At 36.3% G+C, this 22,897-nt stretch overlaps 3 protein-coding genes across 3 annotated transcripts; 1 reads left to right on the top strand and 2 right to left on the bottom strand.

The window, feature by feature from the left end:
* The first annotated feature begins 269 nt into the window (after positions 1–269).
* Positions 270–3,156, top strand: LOC133853066 (universal stress protein A-like protein). The gene is made up of 4 exons (XM_062289573.1): positions 270–584; positions 694–785; positions 1,937–2,055; positions 2,873–3,156. The coding sequence occupies exons 1-4, from the start codon at positions 389–391 to the stop codon at positions 2,949–2,951; spliced, it is 486 nt and encodes a 161-aa protein (XP_062145557.1). The 5' UTR covers positions 270–388; the 3' UTR covers positions 2,952–3,156.
* A 2,224-nt stretch (positions 3,157–5,380) lies between these two features.
* Positions 5,381–7,436, bottom strand: LOC133861866 (uncharacterized). The gene is made up of 4 exons (XM_062297721.1): positions 7,188–7,436; positions 6,905–6,971; positions 5,718–5,798; positions 5,381–5,600 (listed from the first exon to the last, which is right to left on the bottom strand). The coding sequence occupies exons 1-4, from the start codon at positions 7,347–7,349 to the stop codon at positions 5,533–5,535; spliced, it is 378 nt and encodes a 125-aa protein (XP_062153705.1). The 5' UTR covers positions 7,350–7,436; the 3' UTR covers positions 5,381–5,532.
* Positions 7,437–8,827: 1,391 nt separating this feature from the next.
* Positions 8,828–20,903, bottom strand: LOC133853082 (D-xylose-proton symporter-like 2). Its single transcript, XM_062289574.1, has 14 exons — positions 20,482–20,903; positions 19,789–19,886; positions 18,190–18,268; positions 17,859–17,918; positions 17,649–17,715; positions 17,431–17,555; positions 16,807–16,908; positions 16,250–16,618; positions 16,121–16,168; positions 15,956–16,018; positions 12,145–12,225; positions 11,797–11,895; positions 9,870–10,007; positions 8,828–9,273 (listed from the first exon to the last, which is right to left on the bottom strand). Exons 1-14 carry the CDS (start codon positions 20,524–20,526, stop codon positions 9,142–9,144), a joined length of 1,506 nt encoding a protein of 501 aa, XP_062145558.1. The 5' UTR covers positions 20,527–20,903; the 3' UTR covers positions 8,828–9,141.
* Between the last annotated feature and the right edge of the window lie 1,994 nt (positions 20,904–22,897).

The raw sequence follows: 22,897 nt of genomic DNA on the forward strand, positions 1-22,897 counted from the left end.
TAATTACTAATATACATGCTTAAATTTATATAACTTATTTTTAGTTATTTTTAGTAATATATATATATATATATGTGTGTAAATCCCCGTATATCTAAAAAGAGTAAACACGACTAAACTTGCATTAGGTGAGAAATTGAACCAAGAAATGTTACCCACGCAAGCTGTCCCATCAGAAGCAGCCCCGCCCTCGTGGCATGTTCGTCTTAAATGGATAAAACTATTAAAACCGTTGCGAACAAACAATCAAAGAGCGCGTGGAATCTCGTGGACTCGTTGTTGGTTTGTTTGTGAATTGTGAGTTGGTAGTAATAAGAAGAAGAAGAAGAAGAATCAGATAACCCCAAAGGAAGAGGTGACCGACAACACGTACGAGAGCAGAGAAGAAATGGCTGAAGGAAGGAGTGAACAGAAGAAGAAGAAGGTGATGGTGGCAATAGACGAGAGCGAGTGTAGCCGCTACGCGCTCCTCTGGGCTCTCGACAACCTTCACGAAACCATAGCCAATTCCGAGCTTATCCTCTTCGCTGTACAGCCCATTGTTGACCTCAGTTTCGCTATGGTTTCCACTCTCGGCGCTGCCCGTATGTTTCTCTCTCTATATTAATAAATATGCTCTTTTCATAATTTACGATATCGATCAAATCAAGAGTTTCTTTGTAAGTGATTCTTTTTCTCTTTTCTGCTTTACAGCCCAGGATTTGATTACATCTATCCAAGAAAATCAGAAGAAGACGGCATCAACCTTGTTGGAGAGAGCTAAGGAAATCTGCGCCAAGCAGGGGGTATCTATATATATTCTGCTTCTTCTTCACTCATTGTTTGGTCTATAATTTGCATACTGAACATGGTGTTATTCTTTCCTAGTTCGATTTTGCTCAAATACAATTATCCTTTAGCCATTATATATATAAGTCCAACGGCATGTGAATTTACATGTTGACTTTATTTTTATATAAATTACATGTTAATTGAGAGAGAGAGAGAGAGAGAGAGATCATCAATTATCATATCCATTGGACCATAGTCACACTAAACCCTTCAGCAATTTCCTTCTCAATGTAGACAACCAGATCATCTTTAAGAAAGTCATCCTCCATTTTATTTCAAAGTCGTCTTGACAATGCTTGTAGCTAAAAAATGCTCGCTTAGTTAGAAAACAAAGAGAGTCAGGACTAGGTGAATCAATCTATCAACCAGATAATAAACTTGTAATTCTCCAGTTTTCACCATTACTTGACATAAGTTAGAAATTGTGGACAACTTTTGTAAATCTGGATGATGAGCCACATTCTGCTCACAGTGTTGCACTTGAAATTTGAATTGAACTTTTTCTTATTCAATAAAATCTTGAGGATAAAATCTCTCTACAAGACTACATATGTTGTCAATTATGAATAACTTGAACTTGTAAACAGTTTTAGCATTCAAAGAAGAATTAAGTGCAATAAACTATATTGCCTTCTCATTAAATCTATTATTTAACTCTTGCAATTATCCTTCCATTTGCTGTTTTGTATTTTTTTTTCACCCAGCTACATTTATTTACTTTTTCTTTTTTCTTTTTTGCCTTGAGGGGGAAGGGGAAGGATTTTTTTTTTTTTTTGTTTTTGGAGGGGGAGGGGCTCCCCTAGTGCCATCCCTGCTTATGCCATCCTTAATCAACACATCTGCAATTGGAATATTGAACTCATCATTAGAGATGCCCTCCTTCTCTTGAGTAACTTTTCTTCCTGGTTTTTTTTGTAAAATTCATCGTAGTGACAGCCTCTTTGTCTCGCCTCCAATCTTATTTATGGAAGCATTCCTATTTCTTCCATCCCCATGTGTATTGAGATCGCTTAATGACCTCAAACCTCCTTAATCCCCCCTACTCTCTGTTAAAAAAATTTCTACGTGATGGATAGAGTAATTTTTTTTTTTTACCTTGCTATAGATAGTTGCAACGACAGTGACAGAAGTTGGGGATCCTAAAAACGCAATATATGAAACAGTGGAGAAACTCGACATTCAATTACTTGTATTGGGCAGCCATGGTCGTGGTGTTATACAGAGGTAAGTAGCTAATATCACTTGTCCATGCCTTAGTTAATGTATATACATACATACACACATACATATATATATTGTCATTTTCTTTAAATTGCAAAGTGTTTCTTTCGGAAGTACTGCATGTGTTCATGCGGGAATTTCATTATGTTCTTAAAGTAATAAAATAGTTTCAAATTTATAAATCAGAAGACATGGTGCATTGCGCAAACAATAATAACTTGGTTAGATACTTTCTTCGACCGAGTTAAGGAAATGCTTTGGGCAAACTCCTAGATTTGGAAACTTATTATGTGTTTCAAAGGAATTATTATGTATTAGTTGTTGGTGTAGTGTATCCGGAGCTTTAACCTCAGGTATACTTGAATCAGAAGTGAACAACAGCTATGCACCAATGCATGCTTGTTGTTTTTACAGAATGGTTTAAATCTTCGATTAATGTGTTTCTTTACTCATGGTATCTTTGTTACTAATTTTGCTGTCATGCTGGTGTTAATAGCATATCAGTTTCCATAACTGAGGAAAAGAGATGCATCCATTTTCTTTTTCTTTCTCTTTTATTGGTAGGTTTATACACGTTCCGAGTGGGTTTTGAACCTACGACCTTGCCTTTTTAACCCCCATTCTTATGCGCGCGGGGAGGGGGGGATGCCACCCTTTACTACTATGTATACCGCCATGCCCATAATCCTTTTCATGTTAAGACTTTTAGCATGTAAATTGTCTATTTTCTGCTTGCATGCATATATGGCTGCCTTGGCTGTGCTCAAGAAGACAGGTTAGTATTCCATCTTGAAATACTAATGCAAATTTGTCGGGACAGGGCTTTCTTGGGAAGCGTCAGCAATTACTGTGTTCAACATGTCAAGTGCCCTGTTCTTGTCGTGAGAAAAACAGATTGAAGAATGAACTGTTACTATGTATCGTTGTTCTGAAGAAACGAGCAAGAAAGATTTCTATTGTTATCAACTTAATCTATGATAAGAAACCAAAAATTTCTTTGAAGATATTCATATTCTGTTTTGCTTAATGGAGAATTAAGTCTTGTAGAAATACAGAACTTAAAAGCTGTAAATAGAATAAATGCAATGCACTTGATTTAGCTTCTGTTATCTATCTAATTTGATGAACTAACGTGAGTTATGTTTGCTTGTTTAGCATTCTCTTTCCAAAATATGATTTAAAGACAATTTTGGTTGGCTTGCTTCCTCATTTCTTTCATCAGTACTGTCTTGGCCATTGCTCTGCAAATAAAATTGGTCAATGTAAATTGTTGACCAATGTAAATATAATATATGATTGTACAAGGGGAAGAGAATTTCCATTTTATTTTTTTTTTGGATGAAAAAAGATATCTTTAAGATATACGGGGGAAGAGAATTTTGGTTTGATGGGCGGAAAACACAGTTCCTAATACAACAAAAAACCAATAGAGGAAGGAGGTCAAACAGCAGCAAAGATCAGTGATGCTAAATGATCCACAGGTAATGAAAAGTTTGTCAACAACAGAAGTTAAGAAATCACCAGAGCATTTTGGGTCTCTTTCAGATGCTGGTTTCTGCTCAAGGCTTTTTGGTGATGGAGATTGATAAGCATGGATTTAATGAGCAGCTGCATCAGTCTCTTTCCGAATGGCGTATTTGTTAATCTCTTTCCAAGAGTAAACAGAAAAGAAAAAATAATTTGTGCAATTTTTTAAAAAATATTAATTAAATAATTAAATTCTTTCTTTTTTATCGGCTTAAGCTTCTATAAGACTCGTAATTATGGTGTCTACTGCTTCAGAGTAAAGTAGATATTGCCACACGAAGAGATGAACTCCTAAAGCAAGGGTACGTGATTTTGCCAAGATCGTTTATACCTACAAACTCAGTTTGACTTCTCTAGTAAGTTCTTCGGATCCTCTTTTAGTACAACTCAATTTCAAGTCTTCTAATGTTGGCAAGAAGAAAGGATTAGGAGACTAATTATGGAAAATCTCACTTCAGGATAGTAAATTTAGATATAATTAAAAATTATGTATTTTTAGACTTTATGAATAGTCTAAAACCGAACATAATTTTAGACGTTTGACCATTGTCCGTTGGTGATTTATGGAAGATGATAGGTTCATTTATAGGCCAGTGATGTGGACTTATGGAAATCGAAATTCCAGAGGTTGAGGGGATGGGTGAGAAAAAGTACTGAAGCGCATCGCACGGTCGATACGGGAATCGAAAAAGGGCTGAGCAAGTGAGGAGTTACAGCACTCTGAAATGGGTAGGTGATGAACCGGTGGACATTTGATGGAGCATCTTTGTTCCCACGTGATCAGCCTCCTCTGTTGTAGCAGAACAGCCCTGAGGAGATGCATACGGATTTTAGGGATATAGGTGAAATTTTGGTGTTTCATGTTTTGAAAAAACTGAGTGAGAAAAAATATAAAAGAAATGGGAAAATGGGAAAGAAATATGGGAAAAGCCCGCCGAGTGCTCAGAAGCAGGTAGGTGGAAAATTGGGGGGGGGGGGGGGTGTGGGGGGAAAAGGTTTTCAAACAGGGCCAATGTTATCATAAAAATTAGAATTTAAATCGTTATCATCAAATTCATTAACTCATCAAAATTATTTAGACTTTTTCTTGTAGAACCTCACAAACCTGTAAGATACATTCATGAAAAGAGGCAATCAAGAAGAAATCCACTAATCAAAAGTGGAATACGAAAAATAATAGCAAAGAAAATTCACTCAAATCCAAAATGCTAACACATCCAAATATTTATCTCACGTGAGGCGCAAAAAGAATTATTCTTTCATATGATTCTCTAATCGTAACCAAACAAAAAGAGCATGAAAAAACAAAAAGACATTGCAGCTCATGCCAATAGACTTGTATTGTATGGTAGCAGGGAACTCCCGCAACCCTCCCTCCGCCCTATAAAGGTGGTCGCAAGGGTGGGGTCCCTCACAACCCACCCCAACATGAGAGGGTGGGCTCAGAGGTGGAGCTAGGATCGGACTCTTGTAGAGGTGGAGCTAGGATCGGACTCTTGGAAGGATTAACGGGCCAAACCGCATATGGACATAAATATTAATCTTGTAAACTCAAAAGCCCAAAAATCAATTTCATCACTATCTAAAAATTCAGTGTGTGTTTTGATAAACACCAAGTCCACAAGAACCATTTTGGATTTAACCCTAATTTTAAATTAATATGTTGGAGGCACCATCATTATGCATGACCTAACTACAATGTACACACGAGAAGAGATGGGGGGGGGGTGGGTGGTGATCATATCATTCCCCCTTGTAGCCTGTTTTGGCGCCTTATTTATAGTGTGTTTTCCTTCTCGCATATTGTAAAGTTATGGATCAAATACCAGAAAGAGACGAAAAAGTGCATTATCATGTTACAAGCTAATTGAGGAACCAATAATACTCCTAAACAAAACGAATCTCTACACTTTCTCTCTCAGAAATAGTACAAGGATTGAGTTTCTCATCATTTTACTCCTCTAACATCACATCCACAGAAGCTTCAGCAGCTGGCTTTGAAGATTTTCTTTTGTTCTTACCTGTATTTATTCACATGATGAGTAGAGAATTTACATGAAATGGTCCACATCAAACTAAAAAATGATTAATAACTTGAAATGGCAGCAAGGACAAAGCTCTACATGAGAAGATCTTACCTCTGCGCTTTAGTTGTTTAAGCTTCAGACTCTTCTTCACGTTAAATGTTGTTGGCGTTCTGTTGGTGTCTTGAGATGTGCCTGGTTTCAGAAATAAACTTAGCGCAGCTTAAATTAAATGCAAAAACAAACTTAGAACAGCTTGAATTCAGCATTGAATGCAATGCAAACAATAATGACCTGTATATTGTATCACAGTCTAAGATGAACATAGCCTGCAGAAGGCAAATTTGTTATTTTTCTCAAAAGGTTTGCTCTGAACATGTGGGGGTTTGGTCTCTGGTCATCAATACAACTAAATAAGAGAGAGAGAAAATGACCACAGCCAATCCAAACACCAATACATATCGGTATTCCTAAGACCTTGACAGTCCTAGCATGAACTTGAAATGACCACAGGCAAGAATTATTAGTCAATGTGGTAAAGCAGAACAATAAAATTTCAAGTATTCAAACGCTAAGATTAGAACAATCGTTTGCAATTCCACGGTTATCCACGCAGTTTAGTTTACGCAAAAGTAGGAAATCCAAAAAATTACTAGTACTCATCACCCAACTCAGGCACTAGTTAGTTGTATAACTTATTAACTTCATTCAATTGAGTCACCATTTGCACTTACTACGGCAAAATCAAAATATGTTTTGTTTTCCACAATTTCAGAAACATAAAGTCACAGCTTAGAATAGGATGCGGAATACAATAGCTATCCAAATCTCGGGCCCAATTCCCCTTTTAAGTTTCAACATAAGTGATATAGCCTCCATGCTGGCATTTTTCTTATTGGTAAATTACGCTCACACTCAATGGGTCTTGCACCTGTAATCTCACCCTCCACCCCATTACGGGAGGAGGCAATGCCGCTCGAGCTATAGCTCATAGGCCTGGCTACCAACCTCACCGGCCACAACCACCCTAAATAACCAAAACATCCATGATACGATGCATTTGAGCTTTTGATTTTTCAAACAAATCATTATGCAACGTTAGAATCTTGTCTAGCTTTACAAAATGCGGCTTTCTCATTATTGGTAGTTCTTTTACTATAATCTCCGAACGCCCTTTAAAAAATTTAACATTGGCAATTAACAGGCTACAATAGCCATAATGAAAGCATATGAACATAACCCAAGAACAACAAATAGCAAATTTCGGTGAAAATAATGTGTAAAGGATGCTTTAGAGGTACCTTCAGCTGCTGCCATTTCCACATCTTCCATGCTCACTAGACCCTTCTCCATAGCATCCTTCTGATCCTGCGTCTCAGAAAACACAAAACATTAACCAAAACGAGAGAACAGGCACAAAATTCACATTCACAGAACAAGGTACAAGTTCTTAAATCACAGAATACAAGTATCTAAAAGGGCCTGCTTGTCTATTATATTTATGTATTTTAGAAATTATTCTTTACCAGAATTCAAGTTTCACATACAATTACAGCGAGAGAGACAGAGAGAAGGTGGTAGTACCCTGCGCCATTTTTTCAAGAGCTTGCGCTTGCGTTTGCCAGAGATAGAGAGGGGCTGGGGCTTGATCTTGAGTTTGCCAGAGGAAGGGTCTCCATGAATCGCTCTCTTCTTCTCTGCTAATCGAGCTCTCCTCCTCTTCTGCACCACGTTGAACTTCGCCATCTTTCTCAAATTTTCCACTCCCTACCACTAAAACCCTAACTCTCCCTCTCTCCTACACTTCTTATTTCTCTCTACTCTCTAGGGTTGCTGTTGATCATTTACCGGTCCAAACTCAAGCCCCAATATTTGTAAAGTATGGGTTGGGCTTCGGCGTAGTCTATGCTTCAGCCCATATTTGCTTCCCTGGATTGGGCTACGTTGGGCCGTCAATCTTGACTACCTAATGGATATATGATATATCGATTCATATATTTACAAATTTTGGACAAAACAACAATTTTTTTTTCTTATTAAAAAAAAAAAAAAAAATTGAATAAAAGTGCGTTTGGCGATTTCATACACTAAAAGTGTGTTTTAATTGAATCACTCTTTTAAGGGTTGAGAAATATTAGGGGTACTAAATCTTTTACTAAGAAATGGGTACTAAGATAATGCGTAACTTATTCATTGAAGATGATCAAAACAATTAATAAAAAGAAATGCTACGGATACTAATGAATAACCTCCACATCATTTTAGTACCCATCTGTTAGTAAAAAATTTAGCACCCTTAACATTTCTTGGATCTTTTGGATGTAATGAGCCTTTTTCTAACATTATCTTCATATCTCCTGCTTAATGGACAATTAATATTTACTTAGAAAATTTTGATTGTACAGAACATTATTATTTATAGGAAGAAAAGAATACTGTAAAGGTCCACAGGGTTTAATATTTTCTTAAATCAATATTTAAGGTTTAAAATTTATAAAGTTATTCCTTAAGATATGTTCTAATATTAAATCACTCTCCTATATACCTGGTATTAGGATTTTTAATAGAGCTTGTGACATGTATGCGTAAAATAGCTCCATGTGTATAAAAGTGTCACGTTTACTTGAAAACAAAAACCCAAAACCTGAATCTAAAAAATAAAAAAAATAAAAAAAAAAAAATTTGAAAGAAAAAAACGACAACAAAACACTCAAAAAGAAAAACATAAGGAAAAAATATATGAAAGAAGTAGCTACACAACCACGCCGCTCACCCCTCTATTTGGGAGCTAACTTTGCAGCCATTCCTAAATTATTTATTTTATCGGATTTCCTTATTTTTCATTTTTTCTATTGGCCTACATTTCTTTGCCATGTGTCAAGCAGAGGTAGCATTTTTGCATACGTGAAGTTATTTTATTAGGTTTGATATGATCCTACGGCTACATGTCACAATTTCCGTTAAAATCGCCAAGGTCAGATGTACAAAGAGAGTGATTTGATAACGGAGTATACCTTAAAGAGTGATTTGATAAATTTTTAAACCCGTAGAAGTAATTTGATAAAAGGCTAAATTCCAAAGACATCTATAGTATTTTTTTTATTTATTTTTTCCCGTATTTGTATACAAATGGGTTGACAACATTGCCTCTTACGATATAATCTTAGGTCATTGCCTCATTTTACTGACAAAAAGATAAAAGAATATACTAATTTAAAAAGAAAAAAGAAATACATGGATGCGTATAAATACAGGACTCAAAATATATCAAGTTATAACATATATATACGGCGGGAAAATGAAGAATTAGTAACATAATTTTAGAGACGAAATATAATAGACAAGAAGATTCTGCGTTGCTCCTACACCCTCGTAGGAACAGAACAGAAACATCAGTTTAACTCATGACTATTGTTGGTTACGGCCACGTCTCGATTGCATATAACATACGGTTTCTAGTTTCTACCTGCAGGTATGAAATTTTGCACAGGGATATCTAAACTAAAACCTCAGTACGAGGAAATGGAGGCTAAAAATCCTATAGGCATTTGGCTTCGATTTCCTCAAGAGTAAGCCCCTTTGTCTCTGGTACCACGAAAAATATGAAAAGCAGAGACACCACAGCAATTGCCCCAAATGCATAAAACAAAATTGCAGCTCCCAGCAATGCCTGTAACCAAATGTGAAATAATCGTAAGAATTTCCCAATGATCATGCAAATTTAATGAAGAATGTGGCAATCATGCATGATGCATGATGCGCGGGTGTGTGTGTGTGTATAAACTATAATCAACATGATGTAGCTTCCTTATATGGACAACCAGAAAAGGATTTGAGGTTTGATAACAGAAGTTGAAAAGCATCTGAAAATTCAAAAACCGCAGGGAGTTGCTTTTTGCAAGAATGACCAGGTATAGTTGATAAAAACAGACAATTCTTTTAAGGAAGATAAAACATCCAATTTCTACGACCAATAATGCCAGAGGACGAGGATGACAAGACAATCATATTCTCTTGGTGCCACCGGCTAAATAAGCTAAATTGTCAAAAACTTGATCGCATTCTCAATTAGAGAGACACTAACACAAGCTGACAAATAAGTACTCATGATTATAGCATGTATAAAAGTGAAATCCGTGGGATGCGCCTTCTGGAAATCTTGATGACTGTCTTGCTACTTATGGCATGAATAAAAGATGATGCCAACTCCAGAAATTTAAAGGAAATAATGTTGGCAAAACAGAAACCATTGAAAGACTTTCTCACCTTCAAAGGGGAAAACGCAAATGTCACCAGTGCATTTGCTCCAAAATTCACAAGCACTGCAATACTGAGTCCTCGCCCTCTAAGCCGTAAAGGGAAAATCTCTGAAATCATTAGCCAACCAATAGGGCCAAAAGATAACTGCAAGACCAATTTCAAGAGTCACAACGTTATGTGGTACAAATTGAAACAAATTGGAAATAAAAGCTCTAAGCCAAGTGAACAGAATAAGTCGAAAAGTGGATGTTTTGAGAGAATTTAAATAACAAGTTTCAAATTTGGCAACAAAAAAAAAAGAATCTTTTTAATAAATCTGCAGAAATGTACAGAAAAGATACTATTATTTCTCTGCCATACATGTAATAAAATAATATGCTGGGCTTTTTATCAAATAAGAACTTTTGCCATCACAGCTGTGAATCAATTTATTGAAACCATGCAGTTGAAAGAGCCAACAGTTAACGGGCACTACCTAAGTCATGTAGAACTCCTATTAATTATGTTTATGATCACAAATCTACTTCGTACTAAGTTCTGATTGATTGAAGGAACATATCTCACTACACATGATCAATCATTCACCGGAAGGTTTCAGATATGAGGATAACCATATTACAGAAAGATGCATCAAGTACTCGTGAACACCACTATGTCCACCCTCAAACTGGAATATTTTTTCCTCTGTTTAATGTCTGGCAATAAAAAGCTATCCAAATCTTCCTCCCTAAAGATGGTTCATTGTTTATTATATATTAATCTTTTTAGTTTCATTTCACTGTCACACCTGCCTTTTCAGTAACCCTTGTGTATGAGATAGCCTCTAGATCATCTTTGATGCAATGATATTACGTATGGATGCTCAAAGTTGTTAAATAGATATAAGTCAGATTTATTAACTAAATTGGACAAACCACCAAAGGCAGAAGAACTAATGCATCCTTTTGAACCATGGGCTTGAGGTATTACCAATATTTACAATGATGTCTACGTTGCATACAGCACAGATTTTGCCACATAACCTTTAGTATCTTTCGTCCTACCAGAGAGATTTTGATGTACTTTGACTAGGAGAATGAGGAAGACACCAAAAATCCTGTTGCCAGATCCTGGGTTTAAGGTCCACTCAAGGATCATTTAAGTGTTCAACAAGATAATAGACTGTTATTATTCCATTTCTTAAATCAATTCTTATAGCAATATAATTATGCGCACAAAGTTGACTTTGCATTATGAAATAGATGAGTACCTAGCGACAGACAGATAAACGGGAGGGGAAAAAAAAAGTAAGTGCCCTCTATCCCTCCCTCCATCCCTCTCTCACTCACTCCCTCTCTCTCTCTCTCTCTCTCTGGTGGCCAAGTGTCTTCAAAGGTATCGACATACATATAAATCAAATCAAAGGCAATTGTAACTCTAAAAGCCACTAAGGATTTTTTTTTTTATTGTTTTTTTACATATTCTACATAACTAAATTTTACAGTATTTGCATACGTAAGGCAGCACATCATCAGAAGTCTAATATTGTACACTATAATATTGAAGAATTTGCATAATATGGGATAAATAAGGCTGATATGTAGATCTTGTTTCCTGGAAAGAGTAATTTTCAAAAATGAAGAAATCAACTTTTCATGACTTTGATGGAAGTTGGGGAAAGATCTATTTTCTTTTGCTACGAGAACAGGAGGGGATTATGCCAATAATTTAACATTTCTTCCCGCTGGTGCACAACAATTAGAACTCTACTATTAACTGCCTTTAACAGACACCAAACATGCATAAGTTTGCAAACCACATCTCAATTTTCACCAACACATGTACAGCAACAGATATTCTACACCGTGATAGTATAAAAACGTCTCATCACACAAAAGCACAAATTTCTGAGATGAGAAGTTCAATGAGGAATGAAATTAATATTTCTAATTACCTGGTAACACCCAACATACAATAGCAGAGCTACAACAGCCATAACGGGTACATCATCCAGGAAAAGGTAATATGACCCCAGAAGGAATAGAGAGATAACCTGTTACATAAAAAAAATATATATATATATTATTCATATTTCAAATAAGTTGCTCAGAAATCCATTTTTTTCAGATAATTCGAACTCCCATGCCTTAATTATTCCCCTCTTTTCTACTTCAAAAAATAAAAAATAAAGGAACGGGCTGGCCTCACAATTTCAGTAACAAGTCAAACGTCACATCTATTCATCTCAATATTTTTTATTTGAAAAATGAACCAACCATGTAAAGAAATGTAGGGGCTTTACCATCCCAGAAACACCTCCAAGTAATAAAGGTCTTCTCCCAAGTCTATCAACTACAAGAACTGCTACTCCAGTCATGATCAACTACACAAAACAGAAGAACAAATTTTATTAAAATTGCCAAGTTCTATGGGGTGAATAACCTCATGTAATTTTATTTTTTTTGCCGGGGGGGGGTGGGGGGGGTGGGGGGAGGAGGGAGACAGTGTGATGGGGTGATCCTCTGTATAGAGAACTCGCACCAAATATGTGTTTGTGTGTGTAAACATGATGTATATTCAGAAGAGAAGATAACATCTATCATCACTTGCATGATTAATTTCAAAGGTAAACAATGTACAAAAAATTTTACAGAGTACTAGGGATTGTATAAAACTGTGAAATAAACCAGCTATTTCTTATGTATACAGGTGCTAAGACATGCATACCACACTTAGAAATAATTCAGAGAAGTAATTAGCAATATTTACCCCTTTTATGTAGTAAAAAATTGTTGCATTTGAAATCTACATTCTAACACATGCATGCTAGTATCAATATTAAGCAAAAACAATGTTATTGCATGCACAAATGTCAACAGCACAGGTACATAGATAAGCACTATATCATAAAATAAAGGGAAAATTACAGTTTAACCCCCCAAACTGCTAACCATTTTGTAAGTAGCCCCACAAACTACTAACGCTTAGATTATAGCCCTCCAAACTACCAAAAAGTTTTAAAAATGCCCATTTTGTCGAAATATGCCTATAATACCTCTCCCACGTGTCATTTTTCAATTAAAAAAAAACCCTAAAAAACCTAAAAACTAAAAAAAAAAATTAAAAAACTAAACCAAACTAAAAAATCAGCTCATTGTTGGAGACGGACATGCGCGTCAGCCTTCAGGTACACCTTCTCGAGCCAGGGGTAGGCGGCAGCCATGGTGTTCACCCAGAGCGCGAAGTGGGCCCCCCAGTCCAGCGGCATCAGGTTGAAGTCAGGCTGTGGCTCGACGGGGCGACACCGAGTAGCAGTTCCCGATGAAGAGCTCGGATCGGGTCAGTGCCTCCACGCGGCACCACGACTTGCACACCAATGACGCCGTGTTTCGGTCTCGCCATGTGCTCAGGAACTGGAGCACGTTCTCCAGCACCTGATCCGGGTACGGAGCCTGGAACTCCATGGAGCTCGGCCCGGTTACTCCGCTGCAATTCCAAGTCTTGCTGGACGACTTGACGATGTCCGCTCTGCGAAGATCCGACGGCAGGGAGCAGACAATGTTACAAGAAAATTGATAATTTAAATATTGTTTAAATTAGAAAGAAGTTGGATTTTGGAAGAGGTTTAAAACACATTCTCCACATCCCCTGTTTCATCGTCCAAAAACAAAGCATGATAGAGGCCATCCCACGTTTTCATATGTTGTCTTCTGCATGTTCTATTGTGTGCATTCATTCATATGTTGTCTTCTATGTGCCCTTGAAGAGCCGTCACACTCTCCAAATCATCTGGGTCTCCAAATCAGCATCATGCAATTATTTGTTTTTGTAAATTAAAGTAATGGCCTTGGGCTCTTGAGGTTCTTCTTCTTCTTCTTCTTCTTCTTCTTCTTCTATATGATTGGTTCGAGAAGTTTTCTTAAAGCAGTCCAGGTGGGCATGCAAGGAATCTAATATCTAATACAGAAGCCGAAGATTGATTATGTTCATTTAAGAGCAAAATCCAAAGCGCTTCTTCTCTATCAGAAACTTTGAGAGAATGGGTTCGAATCCTTCGGATATGCAGGAACCGAGCATCGACACTGACAAACTCAGCTACAAAATCTTCTCCATCCTGGAGAGCAAGTTCCTGTTTGGCTACGACAATCAGAAGCTCTGGATCCCCAAGCCGATCGCTCCCGCGCCCACCGAAGTTCAGCTTCAAGCTCAGTCCCAACCGGCCGCCGCTGAACAGAGGAAGAGGTTTTACCGCTCCTCCTTTGGTTCTAGCTCTAACGGCGGTGGTGGCTTCTTCCGATGGCTAATCAAAGGCATCCACTTCGCGCCCTGGGCGAATGCGATGGCCGCTGCCTACTCCATTTTAAATTTTAAATTTTATTTTTAGTTTTTTAGTTTTTTTTCTTTTTTTCTTTTTATTATTTTTTTAATTGAAAAATTACACGTGGCAGGAGTATTATGGGCATATTTTGTCAAAATAAGTATTTTTCAAACGTTTTGGTAGTTTGAGGGGCTAGAGTCAGAGTGTTGGCAATTTGTGGGGCTAGATGCAAAACGGGTGGTAAGAGCATTCCTAGTAGCCTCACCAAAATAGCTATTTTGGTGAGCCAATTTGATGAAAACACTAAAAAGCCACTCCCAGCAGCCTCACCACTTTAACCAAAAAGTTTTGGTGAGTGAAAATACTCACCAATTTTGATGAGTAATATTCACTCACCAATTTCGTTTCTCCTTTCTCTCTCACATGATCACAGCACACTTTTTTCATTTCTTCTCCCATTTTCTTCTCCCATCTCCCATCTCTCTCTCACGATGATGATGTCCTTATTTCATGGACATAAAAGTTTCTTTGTCCCTGACATAAACTTTGTGATTCTTTCATTTATCTTTTCTTTCGTTCTTTCTTGAATTTGGTTGAGAAGTAATGATCTAATCTCAAGATGAAGATATATGGTAGCTTGTTGTATAAAAAGATTAAATAGAGAAAGAATAAAGAAATTTGAAAAAGTATTATTTAAATGGAATAGTGATAGTGAATAGTTAAAATGGTGAGGCTGTTGAGGGAATTTTAAAAAAGTGGCTTACCAGAATAGAGAAAAGTGGTTTTTAGATATTTTAGTGAGTAAAATTTGGTGAGGCTACTAGGAATGCTCTAATTTGGAGGGCTAAACTGTAATTTTCCCTAAAATAAATTAATGACATCATAGGTTCACTACATAAAATTATTTCACAAATGGGGGTCAAAAAGTGGTTAGGATGAAATATTTTGTCCTAATTAGCACCATATAATACCTCAAATGCTTATGGTTAGAAACAAAAATTTTGGCCAAAATTTTTTTTTAATTAGTAATTTTTTGGTCCCAAGGGAAGGGAGAAGAGGAGATTCGAACTAGTGACATTCGCTTCATAAGGCCACAACTAGAAGTCTCTCTAGTTTTGGCCAAACTTTATTTATTCTTTTTTTTTTTTTTACCAGAAAAGTTTGGCCAAAACTATAGACTTCTTCCGTCTATAAGCCTGTGAAAGTAATAATAAATAAATTGGGTGCTCCGACCCTCCTTTGGGTTTAGGTGAAAATATACGGACCTCCCTTGTATTTCCTAAAATGTTGTCCATGTTAGAGGATTCCATCAATAGAATATGTAAATGAATAGTCCTGCCCTTTTTTGTTTTTTGACAAAGAAATCAGGAACTATACTTCCTTTAAGCAAAAAGAATTGAAATATGATGCACAAAAGGGGGCAAAGGGTATGGCTCTAATATAAAAGATTTACGATAATCTTAGAATAAGAATATTAGGGATATTCTAGGTCTTTCACATAATACTGAAAGTTCTATTAACAATTTTTCTATATATGAGAGAAGGATTGGACTAAAGTGTATGCCAAATATAAATCAAAAGGGAGGTATGAGCATTTCTTAGAAATCGGAGGGAGGTCCGTGTATTTTTTATCAAATTCAGAGAAGGTTAAAATATTTTAGCCTAAATATTTTTTGGATTACATAAGAAATATCATTTAACAATTTCAAATGTCATGAAATACCTAAGGATAAGATTACTTCCTAAACATGCATCAAACATAAATCCAATTATTCAAAGAAAGAAAACAGGTCACCTTCAATAAACCAAGTAAAATTGAGACCCGCGTTGCATCGGATGCTGCAGAAAATCCTGCACTCTACATGAATATAGGGTCAGGATGTAAGTACACTTCACCCAGTAAGATGTACAGTGACTGTCATTACCCAATTAGAACCCTAGATCTAAATCAAAAATGTACCTGAAGGATAGATGCAGCATAGTATAGCACACTCGGTTGCCCAGTGATCTGTCGTCAAAGTTAAAGATGCATATCAGCCAGAGTCGGTAGTTATTACTTCTCATCCAGTGTAATAACTAATTAAAATACCTGTTGAAACAAGACTAATCCTGCACTAATTATGAGGGCCTTCTTGCATTTTCCTTGGAACATTTCCCCTAGAGTAGCTTCTTTTTCTTCGCCAATATATTGAAGCTCAGTCAGTATCTCATCTACTTCTTCAGAAGCTGAGACACCAATGACTGGACCCCTGAGCCGGCACAAGCAATATACAGCAGACTCTCTTAATTCCTGCAGGTTGCCTTTTCCCTGAATGGCACGTAAAAGCAGCCATCTAGGTGATGCTGGCAGCCAACACATTCCAACTCCCATAATCACTGCCAAAGGTGTACTAGCTGCATACATGTAGCGCCAACCAGCAACTACGTCAACTAAAAGGCTACCAACTCCGTAACCTCCCTGCACAAGATTGCAGTTGCTTACTATTTTCAGACTATAATCAGGTACACTAACTAAATATATTGATTAGATTTGAGGAAGCTAGAAAAGAGAATGGTAAATCCAAGACAGTTCTTATTGGCTTCACTTCATGTATTGCATGCCCTAAAACAAATTCGAACTCCTCATATCAAAGTTGAAGCACTTACAACCATCCCAAGAACTATGAAGAACTCCTTCAAAGAGATTAGTCGACCACGTATCCGACTTGGAGCCGTCTCAGCAATGTACATAGGAGCTGCATGCATTGCCTAAAAGCGAAGAAATTGAAAATCATGTCTCACATCAAAATAAGAGACAAAGAGAAAAAACACCACATATTTAGACCTCTATATCTTCAAGAATGCATTAACAGTCAACTAATATCATAGACAAAGAGATATTTGCTTTTCCTAGTTGCTCTTTTCTTTGCATATCTTAACTTCTCCAAAACTAACAAAATCACAAGTGCAATTTGAATTGAAAAGACCAAAACATAATCAATACTTCTATTATGAACTACTTCACATAAATAATTAATGGATTTAACATTTTATGAGTGGATTAACTTGAGTTTGTACACAGTACTCAGGGAAAATATAGGCATATGCATATGCATGTCAATATGGAAATGATAGCGCCTAGATATGTGTGTATGGTTGTGTTAACATGGACATGGTAACGCATAAAACACATATTCTTTGTTTGCATATCTACAATGTATATCTATACATCTATTTGTAAGTCCATATATGTAAATATGTATAGATTAAAAAAAGCATGATGATTATTACCAGTCCAATTCCTATGCCAAACACAACGCGCCCAATGATCATAATAGGCAAGTCAGGTGCTAATGCGGTTACAAGAGCTCCAGCCAAATACAATATCGAAGCTGCAATCAACTCCCTTCTTCTTCCTTTGGTTCAAATTCACCATTTAAACTTCATCAAGACATGGAGAATACCATATACATCAAATGTATAGCTCAAATGTTAATAGAGAAACTAACCTAGGAAGTCAGCAACATTAAAGGCCAAGAAAGAACCAATCAAGGCACCATATAATGAGCCACTAGTCTGCAAAAGGCAGAATCCACAACATTAGAAACAAAAACAAGGGTGTAATTTTTTTTCACCATCAGTGTAAAAGTTCAAGAAACAACTCCTTGTATCCACCCACAAAATTACAACAATAACTAGAGATTCAGTTGTAAACTCACAATAAGACCAATCTCCACCGAAGATAAGTTGTACCATGATATTCCACTTAATGTGGCTGACTGCAAAAAGACACAGGCTATTAAGAAAAACAAAAAATGCCATTAACTTGGCTTATTTATTCAGGGAAAAAAAATCATTAATTTGGAGTACAAGTCCTAAACGCACCAAATAAACATATATAAGCTGCAATTGAGTCAGTCCTTAGAGCAAGGAAAAATACACCTTTTTTGGCTATTAAGATTACTGAGAATTTATAATTAGAAGAAAGAGATCAGGCCAGGCCAGATGAATTATAGTGCTGCTCAATTCATAAGTACATTGAAAGCATACCTCTATAGAGATTGTAGCACAAGATGTGGATCCAATGTCATAGCCATATAGTAGTCCTCCAAGAGCAGGGAAGAGAAATCTGAAAATATCAAGACACACCTTTAGAGTACGTCTGAAGTAATTAGGTAGAATTTTGTTTCATTCTAAGAGCAATCACATGATCAGTTTGTTCGCTTGGTATTAGTGGGACATGAATAATACCAGTCTGGTGGCACCCAGCAGGCAAGTCAAGTAAGGGTTGAGGTGGGTTCAAAATTGGGTTAACTGTTTCGTTCGCGAGTTGCCAAACAAAGAAACGAACACAAAATTTGTAGCATCATGTATTCACCACAAATAACACTTAATATCTAGATTATCTCAATCATTGCAAAATCAAACCTGCAACTGATTAATTATATCCTATACATTATAAGGGAAACCAAAAAAAAAAAAAAAAGAGTTGACAATTGCATAAAGAAATTTATTTACAAAAACAAGACCTGAAATTCACAGATTTTAGCATGATATTCCAATAAGTGCTTTTCACAACCAGCATAACACTAACTAAGAATTTCTATTACGCATAAACTAATATCTTTAAGTACATTAAGTTTGTAAAAGAACCATCGGACACAAATGGTCTTTCAAAAGCGGTTTCTAGTACATTTAAGTCAATTGATTAGATATTACATGATTAAACTATACCATTTATAGTTAATTGTCTTAGACAATATTGTATGGATAAACTTCCCCATACCCTATGTTGCTGAATTTTTTAAATCTGGCATACAGCAACTATGTGAAATACCTAAAAGCCATACTCACACAGGTTGAAAACTTGATGTTGATTGTCATTACAAATCAGAGATGCTTCCACTTCACATGTGGCCCCAAGCAAACAAACAAACAAGAAGAATACAGAGACACACACACAGAGATCATGTTAGAGTCTATACAAGTCTAACAATCCCACTTCTAAAACTTGAAAATTCCAATGAAGAACCTTGATCCCAAAATTTTTATCTCGTGAAAAAGTTGATCACTCCAATTCATATTAATCAAATTTGGATTCACAAGTATTTAGACAACACATCCATCTACCTCTGAGTTTGTATTAGAATTTTGATTCAAGTGATGTAACACCCCGGTCCCATATGGAAAAAACCAGGAGTAGCTCACATAATGTGAGTGGTTTATAAAATTAGTGATTAGTGAAAAGTCTCGCATTTCCTAGTTATTAGGTAAAACAGGGTTTTATAAGGATTTCTAGAAAAGCTTCAAATTGACTAGTCATTTTGGAATAATAGCGCAGATGTAACTAGTGTTTTTTCCTGGGTCATTACAAGTGAAGAAAGCTGAAAATCCAAGTTGTTTTACATTTCCAGCAATCATTCACTGCCATTTTTTTAATTACTCAGCCAATTTAGCCATTTTCCCCTATAATCAAAAGTTTCCTGTCTTCTGCCAAACTCTATGAGGAGGATGCTAAATTTTAACTTGTCCCAAATAGTGGCCAAATATCAATATCGTATAACTAGAGGCATGACAATTCACATGCCGATCTTGAGGTAATTTGGTACAGGGGCAAAATTTTACAACATAAGTTGAATGAATACTCACGGGAGGATTGCTGCGAGAACAGAGTACTTTTCAGAACCGTGAAGCCCATTTATAAGAGGCTCCTCTACACCGCCAATCTCACCCGAAGACTTTCCTACCTAATAAACAGCAATATAACAATTTAATACTTCAAACTATAATCTTAATCACCAAATACGGTATAGATTCGAAAATTATATATATATATATATATATCCAGGCGTAAATTTAAAATAACGTACATAAGAAATTTCACAAATAATCTCAAACACTAAAACTAAACGACATTTTCTTTCTTTTCCTTTGTGTTTCTAAGAAAGCACCAAGGAAAAGGGAAGAAAGTTGCTTCAAAATCTTCAGTATTCTCTCTGATAATGGTCACGAAAAAAAAAATGAAAAGTAAACCAAAGAGAGAGAGAGAAATGTAGCGCAATCCCCTCGCTTTCGCTCTGGCTGCAGAAAGCTAGAGCGGCCATGGCAGCCCCCAGGTTGCTAATGTGCGCCTATGGCACTATCTTGCGCCACAATTCTCATTCTCATGTTGTTCTTTCATTCTCATGTCCCAGAGAAAGGAACAACACCTTCGAATTCAGAAAACATCCCAGGTTTCTTACACTTTCTATTCTTTTCTCAGTACCCAGACAGACCACAAAACAATAAATAAATAAAAGCGAACTTTTCCGAACAAATTTAGTGAAGGGAACTGAAGAAGACCTTTCCGAGAGACGAAAGCGTGGGCTGCTCACGATCAGACGCCATATAACTCGGGTGTCAGAGATTGGAGCCAAAGGAAGAAACCAAACTGACGTAATCAAAACACGTAACGAGTAAATTGAGTAGTGGCTGGAAAAATGGAAGTCTTAAAGAGAGAGAGAGAGAGAGGAAGAGATATTTGTACTGGAATGGGTAGGTAAGGGAAACTGTAAAATGAGACCAGAGGGAAGGGAAAGGGGGTTAGAGAGTTACGTAGGTCGGTAGGGAGCTTGCGAAGGAAGTTTGGTTGGGTGGCACTCGAAACAGAACTAAAAAAGCTCTTTGCTTTGCCTTTCTCTAATTTTTTTTAATCCATCCAAGCTTCAGATCGGCTGCCGATGACCGTTTGATAGAGAGAGAGAGAGAGAGAGAGATATTTTGCCCAATCCCAGCTGTAGAATACTCTATTGGATTAAATGTTCTAATTCAAATCACGTGAGTATACTCTCTTTCTGAGTTATCCAGTTGAAACCCAAATAACAGATAACCTTTACCTATTAATGTTTGGATGACAAGAATGTATAGTTGGAGAGATCTTTTACTAGCTAGAGCAAGGCCATCCCCATCACACATATATATACAACAAACGGATGCAATGTGAACAACATGCCTCCGATGCTTGTCACCAGCTTGTTTAACTTTTTGTGGTGGATATAATCGTTCTAGTCCTTTCAACTTCATTTTCTTCTTTGAAGTCCGAGCAGAAAAGTATATTTAATTAATGGTGTGTTGGGATACGGAATTTAGAAAACAAAATATAATTTTAATTGTACTTTTTTTAAAAAATATATCATATTTTATTTGACTTCTTTTTTTTAAAAAAAAAAATTAAACTTCGAAATTTATAAACAGAATAAAAATTTAATTCCAATTTTAAAAATTTAACGCCCAAACACACCATAAATAACACGAATCCTTATTAATATTCAATAAATAGGTCATTCAAAGTCACAATCCCTAGTACCTTTGGCTATGAGCAAAAACGAGAGAATAGGGATGCTTATCTTAACATTTTTACTTGTACTATTGTAATACAATGTATTCTATATCCATATCCCTGTTGAAATACACAATAGAAGTAAGTTAATACTTCTGATTGTAAACAAAATAGAGTTGAAAGGAAGGTGACAAAAGTCCCTCTACTTGACGTCTACTACCTTTTATAACAAATTCTTCCATATCCGTATGGGATCCACCTAATCGAATAAGTGGTTGAACAGTCCAATTTTTATTTGATCAAGTGGGTCTCATAAATAGTCTCTTACAAATTACCTGTCCGAATTCTCTCAGATTTGGACAAATAATTTGAGAGGATCCTGATCATTTTCTATCTCCATACAATCAATTTCAGATCCATCATTTGATTTGTGAGACTCAATGTGAATTTGAAAATGAAATGAGTAGGAGATTGGTATGGAATGAATTTGTATCTTTTTTTAAGGTATAAGATATGCTGCATACTTTGCCATTAGGAGATGAAACCGCTACCAATGTCATTTAGATTGCTTATTTTAGTGAAAATGTTTTTTAAAAATCATTTTTTCTATTTTCTAGGGTTTGATGCAAATGGAAAATACTAATGAACGGAAAATATTTTCCCTCCAAAAATTAATGAAAATTAGTGAAATATTATTTTTAAGGTCTCAATCAAATAATAAAAAATATGTGATTCTTCCCAAAAATATTTCCGACCGAAACATTTTCCCCCAAAATCCATTTTACATCAAAATAAACACAAATCTTAATATCTACTTGTAACACATCAACGCCCTAATGTTGGACCAACTATGAAATATAATTAAAAAAAATTGATTCGAACAAGGAATAAAGTGCCAACCGTTTTCCTCTAAAAGTGAGTCTCATACGCCACTCTTGGATGACTAATTTGGAATTTTAAAACCCACATTTATTATTCACCTTCAACCGCCACCCCTGACGCACCCCTTCCGCTTTAAGCGGCCTCCCCTCCACCCCCCACACCCCTTTCCCCCTGCGAGTGAGCCTCATGTGCCTCCTACAGTTACACCACCCAACCGGAGCTAAGCTCTATAGCTTTTTTGTTAATTTATATTGCCTACGATCTCCCTTGTTACAAGTGCCCCTCATTTAGCCCTCGACATAGCATAAATTGATGTCTTTAGAGCTTCATTTGTCGAGCACCCTCCCTATGAGACATTTTTAAGAAGCTCCTTGCCAATGGCTCAAAATCTATAAATAACAGTGCATCCTCTCTGTTCAGGTTTTAAATTCTCTCTCATTTGACTGGATGTGATTATTTGTGTATTACCAATTTCGATTGCCACTTGCTATTAATTTTTCTTTCTGAGCAATTGCTACTTGTAATTAATTACGATTGAGTTTGACTTCTTTCTGTCCT

Source organism: Alnus glutinosa, chromosome 1 (assembly GCF_958979055.1).
Source record: "Alnus glutinosa chromosome 1, dhAlnGlut1.1, whole genome shotgun sequence".
NCBI classification, from domain to species: domain Eukaryota; kingdom Viridiplantae; phylum Streptophyta; class Magnoliopsida; order Fagales; family Betulaceae; genus Alnus; species Alnus glutinosa.